General features: G+C 43.8%; 1 protein-coding gene across 32 annotated transcripts in view; it reads right to left on the bottom strand.

Annotated features, from left to right (window-relative positions):
- Positions 1-14,537, bottom strand: part of SYT16 (synaptotagmin 16) — a 100,673-nt gene that overhangs the window by 35,625 nt on the left and 50,511 nt on the right. For 24 of the 32 annotated variants that reach the window (XM_064713640.1, XM_064713634.1, XM_064713632.1 and 21 more), the window contains one exon: positions 12,073-12,699. In XM_064713640.1, coding sequence (XP_064569710.1) covers positions 12,073-12,628 — 556 coding nt within the window. In that variant the 5' untranslated portion in view covers positions 12,629-12,699. Of the gene's footprint in view, positions 1-4,949; positions 5,044-8,967; positions 9,094-11,513; positions 12,700-12,925; positions 12,984-13,663; positions 13,764-14,537 lie in introns of those variants that run through there. The other 8 variants (XM_064713641.1, XM_064713659.1, XM_064713660.1 and 5 more) reach the window with 7 other exon arrangements.

The following is a 14,537-nucleotide window of genomic DNA, read 5'->3' as shown; positions in this document are numbered from 1 at the left end:
ATCTAATTGCTCAGCAAATGCTATAAAATTGTATTAATATGGGCGATTAGGATAAAAATAAAAAATTATCCCAGTTTAACCAAAAGTCCACATTTCAACTTTCATTCTCACATTACAACACATTCTCAAATTTTCTAAAAATCCTATGTAAAATAATATCATTAGTAATTAAGCCACCCCTTTCACCATTTTCTCAAACAAGTGTAACATTAAAATCCTGTGTCCATGGGCGTGATGCTGTAAACTTAGATAAACATGCCTTAACATAATGTGAAATTCAGATTATTGCAAGAAATTTTGCAAAGGCCATGTGGATGTAGGACTCCTGGACAGCTCCTGTCAGGGCATTAGCCTCCTATAAAACACAGCAGAGCCCTTTTGCCAAGAGAGGAGGAGGAGGAGGGTGCAGGGATGGAGGAGAGAAGCTTGGCATGGTGTGATACATTATTGGCTGCTTGACTTTGATTTCAACTTCCCCAATCCCCAAGGCACAAGTGCATCACTTGTTATGACAGAGGCTGCTATTCCTCACAAACATTTGGAAGCACACAGGCTAATTAAACTGTGGCACTGGGGAATCTGCAGCAAATCTGCCTGATGTGCCTGCTGCTGCTGCTGAATCGCTGCCTGAGCAGCGACAGCTCCCTGTCAACTTAATATCTCTGTATTAATAACAGTAACTTAACCCAGGGGAGAGGAAAACGAACACCATTCAAACACACAAGTGGCCTGATTAGCAAAGGACAAGGGGGAAGCATTTTCTGCATCACCATGGAAACTTAAATAAAGGGCCCGTAATTACAATCTAAATTCTGGAAAGATAATGAATACATCTTGAGATCTGCAGATGTTGTGCAGCATATACATATTTCTAGCAACTTCAACTCAATTACTTCTATGCAGCATCTGTTTTACAAATCAACTTCCCACTGCTCATAACGAGGCATGTGGGATTTTTAATTTTTTTTTTTTCCCAGAGGAGACAGAGGGGGAAGAAGAAGGGTGACCTCTTTTTTCTGGCAAGGTATTTCAAACCACCACTATTTATTTAGAAATTTCAAACACCCAGCCAGTTACAAAGTTAGCTTACAGGCATCCAAATACACCAAGCTAAAATGCATGAAATAAATAATTCAAGAATTTGCTGCAGTGTTACCAAGTAGAAAGAATAGCTTATTTGCTCCGAGCTTACCCAAGAAAAAAAGAAATTACTGAATAAAATACATCATGCAGGTGTGAAATATAGAGGTACTGCATACATCCTGTCTGCCTGCTTGTTAAAAAACAACAACAACAAACAAGACTCATTTTGTCTGAACAATGGAAACTTCCCAAATGCCAAATTTCTGGTTTTCCTATACATTTAATGCTGCCTTTGTGCATCCACTTTTTCTTAGAGATTTTTGATTCTGCTCTATGGAAGTCAGTGAGAGTTTCAATGGGAACATCACCAAGCCCTGAAGGAAGCAGGGGTAGTAACAAAAAAATGCATTTGATCACAAAACCAAGACAATATCAGTACATCTATGCATAATGCAAACACTCAGAGCATCCCAGGAGCACTCACTGCTGTGTTCTTTGCTTCTGCAGAAGCAGTCACACAGGCCTGGCCTTAAAATTTTCATGATCAGGATGACAGAGAGGAACAGAGCTCCTGCCTCAGCAAAAGCCAGAACTGTGCACAGAAAGAAAAGCTCTTTTTTGGAAAAATGGAAAGGTCTGTGGCAAACATGGGACTTGTTAAAGCTTCTCAGAAAAAGGAGGAACATTTTGTTCAGGGAGGAACATTTTGTGCAGCAGCACACGTGGAGCTGCTCCTATCAATTCCTGGGTGGCTGCAGCTCTGTAGGAGTTTTCAGTCTGGAGCTTCATCCTGCTCTTGCTGTCAGCCCCTTGAACTGGGAATTCAAATGCACAAAAGCATCAGCCTGCCTGATTTAGGCTTGACTAAGGAGGAGAGCACCTAATCCAAGCCATTCCCTTAGATCCCAAATGTGTTAAAAAATGCTGGAGCAAACCCAAGCTCCTGCACATTGGCAGGACACCCCTGACAAACACCCAGTGGTCATTTGCTGCTGAGCAGGATTGGATTTCTCTTTGCACCATCCCTGTGTGTATTCACCCCTTCCTGCCAGGTCTAACAGCCAGGGAATATTTGGTGTCCAGTGCTGAAGGTGAGGATTTCCCCCCTCTGCTGAGTGTCCACTGACAGGGCTCTGCTTTTACCTCTCCATGTCCTCACTCCATGACCAAACCAACTAGGAAGCTCCCCAAGGTGAGTTTATTTGGGTGTTTGCAAGTGGTAGAGGTGGAGAGAAACACAACTTGGAAGCCTTTATACCAAGGGATATTTACAACAAAAATAATCTTAAAGAAAAGAGAACAAAACAGCAAAAAAGAGTAAACAGAAAAAAAAATATATAAAAAAGAAAGACATTTTTTGGTTCTAACCACCTCTATAGTGAAACAATACAGCAGTCAGAACACTAGACCCCAATTCTGTGCACAGCTGTGCAAAGAAATAGAGGACTGCCCACTGAAAACAGCATGAAAACCAGCATATTTTCCCGTTGTTTCTTTCCTACTCCCAAAATTGGATTTTAAAAATAGGGACATGGGATTCCACGTCAAGCTGGCTCTCACTGTGCTGCCTAAGGTTCTTCCATAGCTGTAAGAAATGGCAGCCAAGAGACTGAACCACAATCATCCCTGATTTTCCCAATCACCTACTTTACATCTTACATGTGGAGCAAAAATGAGTCAGGCTTCATCTATTCTACTGGGTTCTATTAGCACAGGCCCAGGATTTGTGCAGAAGTGGAAGAAAAAAGGAGATTACACACTGTAGGAGACAGTGCTAAGCCAGGAAAACCCCTGGTGTGGATGCAGTTACATCCATGAGTCAGCCTGCAGGTCCCTGAGAGCTCAGGTTGGGTGGTGTGCAGGAAACATGCAGCTGCAGAGGCAGAAAATCCCTTTCTGTCAGCAAATTTGCTGCACTGGGGACTCTGCAGGGCACAGGGGGAGCTGAGTGTGCTCTCGGGTGTGGGGCTGGAAATGGGCTCAGAAACTCAAAAAACTGCTGGATGCCAATGGCTGCTGAAGTAGAAAGCACTGTCCTTTCCTTCCAACAAAAAAAAAAAAAAAAAAAAGAACTTTCCCCTCACCATCATTATTTCCATAACCATTTTCCTGGTGGTTTTCATACCACAATGGGTGGAATTCCTTCAGGTTACCCATCCATCATTTCTTCATTTTGTTTTTTTGGCTAGGATGTGAACTTCCTCTAATCCAAGGCAGTCAGTTCCTAAACCTCCTCCAGTATGTTTAAGGAAATTTCTTTGGATTAGGACTCTTTACTTTCAGCTAGCAGAAATCAAACTGGCCAAGGAAACATCCAGAAAACTCAGGCCACTGACTTTGCTCCTCTTTAAAGCAGTTTCACCACTCCACACAGGACCCAGGGTATGCACATAGCATTTAAACCATCAGCTTCACACCCACAGGGCTTTGTTTGCTGATCAACAGTGTGGAAATGAACTCCCTCCAAAAGATGTTTGTTTGGATTTGATACAGAAAACAACTGCACTGCAACAAGGCAGATATTTATTTTCCCACTGATTTTTCTAATTGAAACTTTGTTTGCTGCCAGAGTGTTGATTCACCACAGTCTCCCCCCCCCCTTTATTATAACACCACTGCACTCCTGGGAAAATCACCAGCTTTGGGAGCAGCAGTGGGTGGGGATGTGGTGCAGCAAGGCTCACATGCTTCAGGAATGGAGCTGTCACCCAAAAGGGACAATCCTGTCCTCTGCCCCTCCCCTCTTCCTTTTATTTTGGTTTTAGTAATCACATGGCCAACTCACCTGGCTCAAATGTAACAGGGAAGGGGCTGCTGGCCCTTGTTGGAAGCAAGAGGCTGGGCTGAGTCATGGAAACAGCTCAGCTGTGTGATAGGGGAAGGATGTTATATTTCATACTCTTGTATTTCAGCTGCAGTTTTACTTCAATAAGTGGCAATTGCAAAACTCAGGCCCAAGGGGTTTGTAGCTACATTATTTATGGCAGTAATTCTAACCCCCAAACTGACCTTGAGACACAGAACTCCAGCAAACCACAGGGCTCTCATTAATCCAAACTCAGGGCTTCCTCTCCAGCACCACCAGTCTCATTATTTGCTAGAAAATACTCCCACAACAATTATGCTATATGGACTGTGCAGGTTTGAATCCCTCTCAGCCTGAGGAGGTAAATTCCTCCAAACATCCAGCTTGGGGGCAAAGTCCTCATGAGTCCCTCCAGGGATGCTTCATCTCACAGGGGTTCTGAGTTCTCGAGTCAGAGAAGCACCTGCCTGGACATGAGGGAACTTTCAGGTGGTGCAGTGATGCCATGAGAGCAGCAGCTATTTTCATGGTCAGGGGAAGGGATTTTCTATAGATTTGGCTATGGACTGATTTAAGATTCAACCCAAGCCATTCTTGTTGGTCTGCAAATAGGTACTGAGGAAATGTCCCTAAGTCCATCTGTGGAAACTGAATGAGAATCACACAAACAGCATCTGTGGAGGGACAGCCCAACCACACCTTCCTCATTACCTGTAAGACCCCCAAAGCCCAACAGTGACATTCCCTGGCTTTAAAACTATACAGTTTTACCTCCACGACTGTAATCTCCATATTGCAGAAAATTACTTTTCCTCTTGGTTACAAAAACTACTTGAGGAGTCTGTGAGGCCACTCCAGGTCATTACAGCAGCCAAAAATTACCTGGGCACAGGGAAGTCATATCCACACCCCTGTCTGACAAAGGGTGAAGATCAACACCAGCTCACCTTTTGGCAGAGTGATCCCATCTTATATAAGCTGTAAGCTTATTATTGTTAATATTATTATTAGTGGGTTTTGTGTTGTAAAGCATTGCAAGGAGAGAACAGGGATGGATTACCTGTGCTTCCACCAAGCCTCTGTGTAGCATTCACATTCTCTGAAAAAATTCCTTTTCCCAGGATTTTTCTCCTAGGAAGCTGAGAACCCCAGAGAAAAAGGAAAACAATTCTTATCTCATTTGCTCCTCCTGTGTTTTGCTCATGTGGAATGTGTTTGGAGATTGTTTACCCACAGGTGATTGCTTCATTGGATTCTGCTGTGAGTTGTTCTGACTTTTTGGCCAGTTGGGGTCAAGCTGTGTCAGGGCTCTGGAAAGAGTCAAGACTTTTCATTTTTTGCTTTTTAGCATTTAGTAAGTATCTTTTCTGTATTCTATAATATCATATCATATCATAAAGTAATAAATTAGCCTTCTGAGAACATGGAGGCAGATTCATCATTCCTCCCTGCAAATACAACACCCCTGCAGGCCAAGCTGGCAACAACTGCAACAGAAAAGAAAAACCACACACACACACACACAAAAAAGACAAACAGTAGTACTGTTTGTGTCAGCACACAGAATTACTATGTTCCAGCTCTGCACAGAGTGCTGCTAGTATTGCCTGCATGTCACCTCCACCACAACGCAATGAGATCATTCACACCTGCCTCGCCTGTAGTAGGAGAGGGAAGGTGAGGAGGCAGGGTTTCTAGGAGAAAGGCAGCATTTCCCAGATGCTGCCAAGATGCTGTTTATTGGTAAATGAAGTCTCTTGAGTCCTAAACAACCTTCCCAGAGGAAGATAGAGTCGCAACTGCCATATGGAGAGTGGGATGAGGATGTCACTTAGCGAAATGGATCAGAAAATACATGCACAAACACACACGCTCACACACAATTTGTTCTGTAACTGCACAGAATGGCAAAAGCCATTTCATCCTCTCAAATAAATCCTTCTCTATACAGCTTATGCAACCTTCTAGATGACAAGAGCAGATGACAAGTGCTTCTGAACAGAGCATCCTTCCCCATGTCCCCAGGGAGATGGGCACAAGGCAGTTCTGCCCACCAGACAAGGAACCTGGTGAAAACCCAAGCCTCTGATCTCCTGTGGCCTGACAAAGACACTATGCCTGAAATCACTGATTGAGGATGAGCAACAATGCTGACAGGCCCAGTGAAAACCCAAACCCCTGATCCCCTGTGGCCTGACATTGTGTCTAAAATCACTGACTGAGGATGAACAGCAAGGCTGACAGGCCCAAGACAGTGCTGGCAATGGCACCACCTTTGAGAAATTGTGGTTTGAACCACTGTTTGGCTTCACTTCCCCAGCTGTAAAGCTGACATGCCACAATCCACCCTCCTTCTGGGGCTGTTGTGTTTTCTCATCCCCACTCAAGTGTGACATCCTGCATGAAGATCCCTCATAATCTGAAAATCTGAAGAGACAGAACTGCAAAGGAATACTTTAAGTACAAGTAGGAACATTGTACCACCTTCTCAAGGACAAAAGTCTGTGCACAAACACTTGGAGTGGTTCTGAATTTCCCAGAGAGAAAGAATTCAATGCAAACTCACGTCTGCACTTCACTTCAGAAAGCCAGGGCTGGCATCACATTCTTGAGAGAGCAGATGCTGTCCCCAGTCACGTTTGTGCTTCGTCCCACTCGAGCTGCCAGGAGCATTTTCTCTGAAGTGTTTTTGTCCACTGTCTGCCTTTGCTTTCAGCCCCTTATTCTTCACGGTGGTATTGATTCAGTGCAGCCTCTTTGAATGTCCTTCTTGGAGTACAGGCAGTGATTTTTATAGGGTTACATTCTGGCTAGAACACTGGCTGGCTCCATACCCAGACAGGTGATAAAATTCATAAACACTTCACTTCTCAATGTGGAGACTAGCCATCTATCTATTTTAGTCTCAAGTTCAAGCAGAAATTTAATTTATCACATAATCAACATCATCTTCTTAAGGGAATTCTTTGCTGTATGGGTTTATAGGACCTAATGAAAAACTCACTTCTTGCCTAGGATTTCCTGCCTGTATGAAGGGTCATTTACTGAGGTCAGGCGTATTCATATAGAGCAGAAAGAATAATTTCCTTTACTACAGAAATTACTGGCAAAAATCAATGACCCCTGTTAAGCTGGAGGCCAAGGTAAGTAAATGCAATAGTGCTCTCTAGATTTAAAAACTCCCAGAGCCTCAGAGGTGTGCTTCCCCTCACACACGTGCTGAGGAAAACTAGCCAGCCATCCAGACAGGGGCTGTCACACTTCCTAGCATTCCAAGGCCACAAAAATTATCTTAGTGCAACTGGAATGCAGCCTTTAGCTGGCACGGAGTTGCCCAGTTGATGGAGGAGAAGAAATCTCTAAGGACTTTTTGCAGTGGAAGTGCTGTGCTCACCTATCCATTACAGCAGGGCTGTGAGCAGTGCCAGACAGCCTGGGAGACTTCCACCCCAGCACTCACTCCTGCAAAAATAGTTCAGCTCTCACTCAGAAGGCTCAGCTCTGCCTGTCCCTGTGCCTTTTCAGGGCAGTGTCTGCTGAAAATGAGAACTTAGTGGTCATTTGGCTTTTTGTTTGCAAAGGACAACACCCCAGGGGGAGAAGCAGGCTGAAGCCCTTGCTTTCAGTGCATACTCATTGCTGTTATTCACTTTTTCCATTATTGCTGTTTTTCCCTTTTAGATTCATGCTGGAAAGCAGAAGCACTGGCCACCTCTACCCTTCTACTTGCAGTGCACTACTTTCAGATGTGGTTTCTTGCTTTTCTGTTTGTTAGTTTGGATTTTCTTTTTTCAATTCTCAAGCCAACTGTGCAATGATGGATCTGGCAGCCACCCCCAGTCAGCTGAGCAGCAGCATCCCAGCCATGGGGGGATGCAAAGCAAAGGTTGCTCTCTCCCTGCTCTGTGCTGTGAGGCAGCTCCTGTGCCACAGACACTGAGGTTAAACAATGGACAAGGCTCTGAGAGAGTGAGTTCATCTGTTCTGCAAAATTCACAGTTACAGGGTTTGCCACTGGTGGCAGCAATCTGCACACACAGAAGGCTCTGCCTTGCCATCATTGACTTCTTAAGCCAAACACCTGGCACTGCAATAATTCCTGCTGAGCCACCTTCTCAGTATTAAACTGTGGATCAAAAGCATACAAAGTAAAAAAAAACAACCAAACTTCCTTGCATTTGTTTGAAAACTTGCTACAGCTTTCCTACCATCATTTAATTGCAGAGCAGCACAGGGCAGCACCCAAACCTGCACCCCATGATTAACTTGCCTCATGGTGTCTAATGGACATTTGACTTCAAAACCCAAGAATTTCATTGCTCAAGCAATTTATTAGGTCCCTAAGCCTAAAATAGGTTTTCAGTAATATGTGTGCTGCTTCAGAGTCTAAGAAAATCTACTCTGGGAGCCAGGAAACATTTCCTAAGAGGCAAAAATGGAATCAAAACCATATTTGATAAAAAGGAGAAGGAGTAATGATGGTTTTTAACTACAGTGTTATTGTATTTCATCTCAGAAGCATGCTGTCAGTTTAAGAGAAGGGAACATCTATTGGATTTTGTTTTGCATCTCTTTTAACACAAAATTATTCTCACCTAGGGCTGCAGGGCTTTTCCCCCCTAAACCAAATAAACTATATATTGGAATGACCTTGTAACAGGTTTCTGTGGCTCTTTAATCACCAGAGGCTGCTAAATGAAGCATATCTATTTTCTCTGTTACATTACTATTGGCAACCAGGTCTTCAGTAAGTGCCCAGAAATATTTCCATGGCAACAAAAAGCATTCAGCATTGCTACTGTTTTGTGCCAATTTAGCTTTAAAATATTCTATTGTGGAGAGAAATATGGTACATTAAGTGAAATAAAGTCAAGATGCAATGTTCTGAAAAGAATACAAGGATAAACAGGAAATACGTATTTTGCAGAAATGAGGGGGGAGAAACCTGCCAAATGGGAGGAAAAATGTTCAAAGCTCATTTTGATGCTACTGAACAGCTTTGCTGAATGTCAGCAAGTCCATGTGTCACTTACATTGTCACTTCGGGTTAGGTAAAAAGCTAACAGAAATAAGGATACCTCCAACATCTTCTCTTGATCATTTTAATCCATGACAGAAATTTTAAGTTGCCAGGGTATTACAGCCTCTCTGCATGTCTAGGTTACCATCAGAAGAGTTCACACTCTTGATGTTAGAGAATGAATCTAAAGGAAAAAGAGGAAATAAAGAGCTGAAAAATAAAACACAAAGAGCACGTGTGTTTTGGAAGTGAAAGTTCACTTAGAAGAGCAAAACGAGTTCTTCCACATCAAAGGGTCTGGGGAAGACATTTTCAAATCACAGTTCAGCACTTTCTCTCCCATTATACAACTTAGTTCTGAGAGAAAAAGGTATCAGTTCCCAGCCCTGTAACCCTCAAACAGCCAGCTTTTGTGACTATGAAGTCTTGAGACCATTGGCTGGCCCTTTGTGCAGCACATCGCAGAGATAAAAAGATTAAAATCTGTCTGAGACCATTTGGAATGACATTCCCTGAGGTGCGAAAAGCTGAGCAGTGCTCCCTGAAGTGCCTGGTGTGCAAGCAGAGAGCTCTAGGAAGTGGCACTGTAGGTGCTGGGGGCTCCATGGGACCAACCTTCCAGCCCACAGTGGCTCCAGGAAGGTTAGGGAGAAGGAAAGCCAAAAAATAGAGAGAGAGTCAAACAGCAGCTTGACCAGGACCTGCTCTTATCTGGGAGAGATGTCCAGAGGGACCCTCCCTTGAGCTGCAGGCATGGGTCACTCTGGCATCTGTCTGTCACTAAGTCCCTCAGCAGGAAACTCCATCTGGTCCACTACCCACCCCTCAGAACCCTCTTTCTCAGCGGTCCCTGCAGGTGACAAAAGCTCTGACCAGGACAGCAGCTCCTTCCTGGGCTCCATTTCCCTGAGAGCTCACCAGCTTTCTTCTACCCACTGTGAGCAATGGACAGGGACAGGGAGCTGCCCTGGGAATGCTGCCTTTGGACCTGGCTGAGCCCCAGCATTTGCTGTGGGTTGCTCCAACAGCCCCTCCTGAGGCTCAGGGCTGCAGGCTCTGCAGGTTGTGCCCTAGGACAGTGCCACTGTCATATTTTCTGAAAAATCTCTTCGCCAGGATTCCTTCTCCTGGAAAGCTGAGAAGCCTCAGAGAAAAATGAAAACAATAATTATCTGATTGCTTCTCCTGTGTTTAGCTGCTTTGGAATGGGGTTGGAGATTGTTTATCTAACAGGTGGTTTTTTGATTGGTTTCATATGAATTGTTTTGACTTAATGACCAATCACAGTCAGCTGTGTTGGGACTCTGGAAGAGGTCACGAGATTTTCATTGGTATCTTGTTAAGCCTTCTGTAAGTATCCTTTCTCTATTCTTTAGTATAGTTTACTATAGTGTAATATAATATAGTATAGTGTAATATAATTTAATACAGTGTAATATAATATAGTATCATATCATATAATAATAAATTAGCCTTCTAAGAACATGGAGTCAGATTCATCAATTCCTTCTTCATCCTGGGGACCCTGAAATTACCACAGGACAGCACTGGTCCAGGAGGATCCACAGCCCCAGCACCCCCTGAATGGACACTTTGTACCCTGTTCCATGACTTCTGTGCCCACACTGGTCACCCAGTCCAAGCACACACACAAACCCACCCTGCAGCACTGGTTCAGTGCCTGTGGACAAACCCTGGGGCAGGATATTGCCCAGGCAATGCACAGGGGCACCAGAAGGGAGGGACTGGGCTCCAAGAGATTCAACTCTGAGATCTTTAATCTGAGAACTGGCAATCTTTCATTTGGAATACTAAACAAGCAGTCCCAGTTTGGGAGGCAGAACAGCTAGACCAAAAGAGCTTTTTAATTATTTACTCCCTGGCCATAACAGAGTGAGAAATAGCAATAAAGAAAAGAGCTAATTTTACAGTCATTAAAGAGCACCATCAAGGTTTATACCCTCTCAGTCTGATACTCCTGTTAAATACAAAAACAAACAGGCTGATCCTCCACAGTCTGCACAAAAAAGGCTAAATATGTAAGACTTCCCTAGAAGCCAAGAGTGAAGAAAAGCTCCTGGTCATAATAAAACAGACATTTTCAAGAGTATTTACCACCTGCTTAAAAATATAAATTAGATATTTGAAGCCAAATTCTGTAGATCCTCAGTGAGCCTCAAGTTCTTCATCAGCTCCATATTGCAGAACCCAGTTCCCCCAATCCTCTTTCCACCCTCATCACCATTCCTAGGATGTTTGCTAAGAGCAGCTTTGTGCCAACAAGACCTAAGGATGGTATCAGCAGGACTGAAGCTTTCCTGGGTGTAGTCAGGACCTGTGTCATCATCAGACCTCTGTGAGCCAGGAAACCTCCAGCCACACTTGTGGTGACCCTGAGCGAGTACAAGTCATGTGGCTGGCACTCAGTCCTGGGCACAATCCCCTGACAACACTCCTGCTGTCATTTAAAGATCAGAAGTCATAGTTAGGCCTATTTAAAACTGAAAATATCAAACTCAGTTCTCCTTCCCATAATCTCCTGCATGCTGTCTCTTCAGTCTTGTTTGAAAAGCCTGTGGGGGCGGTGGGAGGGGAGGAAAGTGATTTGGGAGCCTTTCATCCATAAAATCATGAGATACGGCTGGCTTTTTAGTACAGCATTTCACAGCACATGGCACAGTAACATCTTGAGATTCCTGGCACAAAGAAACAAGGTTTGCGATTACATATATATATATATATATATAAATATATATATATATATCTTTAATAGCAATGACGCAAAGGCAGATGGTTCTCAAAGCGAAGGCTTAAGGCTAAACACCCCCTTTGAAGGGTCCTGCTACCAAAAACTGAACAGGGAAGGAAGCAAAATACTCCTTGCTACAGCAGCAGGGCCTGACTGCCTTCTAATACACAGGATTGTCCTCTAATACACAGCATTTTACCCCAGAGATCTCCGATTCTTTCAATGAGATTAGTCTCACAAACAAGGGAAGGGTTGGAAAGATTATTTTTTTTTCCTTTGGGATTTGGGGAGTTTTATTTTAGCTGTGGGAAACAGAGACAATACAGAACATACTGAGCAGATCAGCAAATAATGAAACCAACAGCAGCAAGGAAAAGCGTGGGTAATGCAGTCAGGGTGGTGCCAGCTGCTTACCTGCACAGCGTGCCATGCCACTGGCACTGTGCAAGGAGCCCCCCAAGCTGAGGCTGTGCTCATGGGCTCCCATCCTCCAGGAGGGCTCACCTTCTTCCTCAGCAATGGGGGGAAGCCGATCAGGAGGCTGGAGATCCTCACTCATCCAGCAGGATCCATTGGCTGTCAAGGTCCTGCTGCTTTCAGTGCATTGCTCTGGCAAGGTGCTGGTGGTTTTAACCCCTTTGTGCCTCTGTGGATCCATGTCAGAGCCTTGAGGGAGGTTTTGTGAAGCAAGATCAGGGCCTCCAATGTAGCTGTCATCTCTAGGGTAGAAATAGTCCTCATCCCAAAGGTCCAGGTCCTGTTCATCATCTAATTCCTCAGAATAATCCTCATAAACTCCTCCATTATTCTCCAAGTCCTGGGTCCTTTCTCCTTCTGGCTTCCGACCCACTCCACTCAGATTCAGCAGAGAGGCAGATATGGAGTCTCCTGCTTGCTGGATTGCTTCATATACTTGAGACATCCAAGTAGACAGTGGCTGGAGGAAATTGTGAGCAGCCTCAGAAGCCATGTTTAACACTATGCCAGTGTCTGGTGATCAGTTGTTCAGCTTTGCCAGCATGTCACTTACAATTCGGGGAGCTACAGAATAAGAAATTACTGTAAATTGCTTGTCCATCAACACCTGTCGACACACTATCTATGTGAGATGACTAGAACTGAGAGGGGGAAATGGAAAAAGCACTTCTATCCATTGAGAATACTACCAGAAATCCAGAAATGATGGACAAATTGCCCATATTCCTGCAGAGATCTGGAAAGCTTTTATTCAATTGCTAAACCTAAGATAAAAATAAGAACACAGAACCTTGGAACACAAGTAACTTTTTGAAGTGCACACGCTCTGATTACAGCTGTCAACAGACCTGGGGAAAAAAGGTAAAAAACAACATGTAATCAAAAATCTCAATTAACCTCCTGTCCCAATTTCCTTAGCATTAGCATGAACAGGTGAGAAAACTGAAGGGAGGATAATTTGCAGAGAATTATGTTCTGAATGATGAAAATGACAGGCCTAAAGCTTGCAGTAGCAGCCCATGGCAGACAAGCATCTCAAATGCTTTGCTCCAGAAAATCTATGAAGAAACTCTCTCTGCCCATAGCCCAGAGCTGTTTTTCCATTCACAGAAATGAAAAAAAAAAAAGCCAAACAGAGGAGGTGTAAGATTACAGGTACAAAATTACTGAGAACAGAAGCAAGTTAACAAAAGCATTGGTGTCATCTCTATATGATGCTTCTCAAAATTCATCTAAACTCTAAATAAAAACATAACTTGCAGAAAGTCAGCATGCCTTTTTGCCCAATATACATCTTCCCACAGCATCACAAGACAGACATTCTTTTAGGAACTCTGAGAAGGAGAAACCTTCAAATAGGATGATGGGTTTAGGAAGAACGAATTAAATAGGTGCAGATTTTAGACTAAAAGACAACTACAAAGAAGTTTCAAAATAAATATGAATGTCTTGTTGAATTGAGAGGTCTAAAAGCAATCAAAGTATGGTGTAACAGCAAGAAAATAAGCTCAGCAGCAATGTGTATTACCTTCTGAAATGATCTCCAGGGAAATGCAGTGGGAATCTCAGTGTTGTGGATTTTAAATGCAGCTAAGGAGATCCCACTTTGTTTGGTGAACAGCTCCTCTAGACATGAGATCAGTGACTTAGGAAGACTTTAGCTTTTAAAACACCTGTGCCAAATAATTTTGTTCAGTGATGTTGATTTATGCTGCAGACACTTCCAGCAGGTTTATTGTCAGCTTCAGCTTGTGCTCTGAACTGCAGCCCTAACAAGGGCAGTAAATGAATGTGGGTTACTAAAGGCATTTTAAGAGCTGTGGCTGTCACCAACTCCCTGGGCTCAGGGCACAGACTGTTCCAGCATCCATCTGGCAGCTCCAGCCCTCAGCTCAGCCCCTGGGATCCAGGTAAAGCTCCCTGCCATGCATTAAATCTTTGGCAAGGAGCAGACAGTACCACAGCCTCACCTCCCAGGTGAGCAGTTCCTTTCTCTGACTCTCCTCTTTCCAACTCTGCCTTTGGCAAAGCCTCTCTGCTTTGTGCAATCGATTTTCTCATAGACTAAAAGAGATTACAGGCTCCAAACAAGCCATTTGCAGCATAATGTAGATTGGGTACTGGTAAAGCACAGCACCAGAGAAGTCACTGGGAGGAGATGGTACTTTAAACAGGGACATTCTCCCAGGCATGGAAGAGCTCTGGTGGGTAAGCACTAGATACTGGATACATTTTTAACCTGGCATTTATTTAAAGGCAAGAGCAAATGAATCTCTGGTTTCTGATGAAAGGAGAACTTCACAGGGCTCTCCCTCTGTCTCAGCAGCAAGATCCATGGCAGCAGTGGCCCTCAGAGGGATGCAGACATCCAGGAGTGATGGAGATAAAGCATATAGGTGCTG

The sequence above is a fragment of the Zonotrichia leucophrys genome, chromosome 5 (genome assembly GCF_028769735.1).
Source record: "Zonotrichia leucophrys gambelii isolate GWCS_2022_RI chromosome 5, RI_Zleu_2.0, whole genome shotgun sequence".
Classification (NCBI taxonomy): domain Eukaryota; kingdom Metazoa; phylum Chordata; class Aves; order Passeriformes; family Passerellidae; genus Zonotrichia; species Zonotrichia leucophrys.
This window is presented reverse-complemented; position numbering and strand designations above follow the sequence as displayed.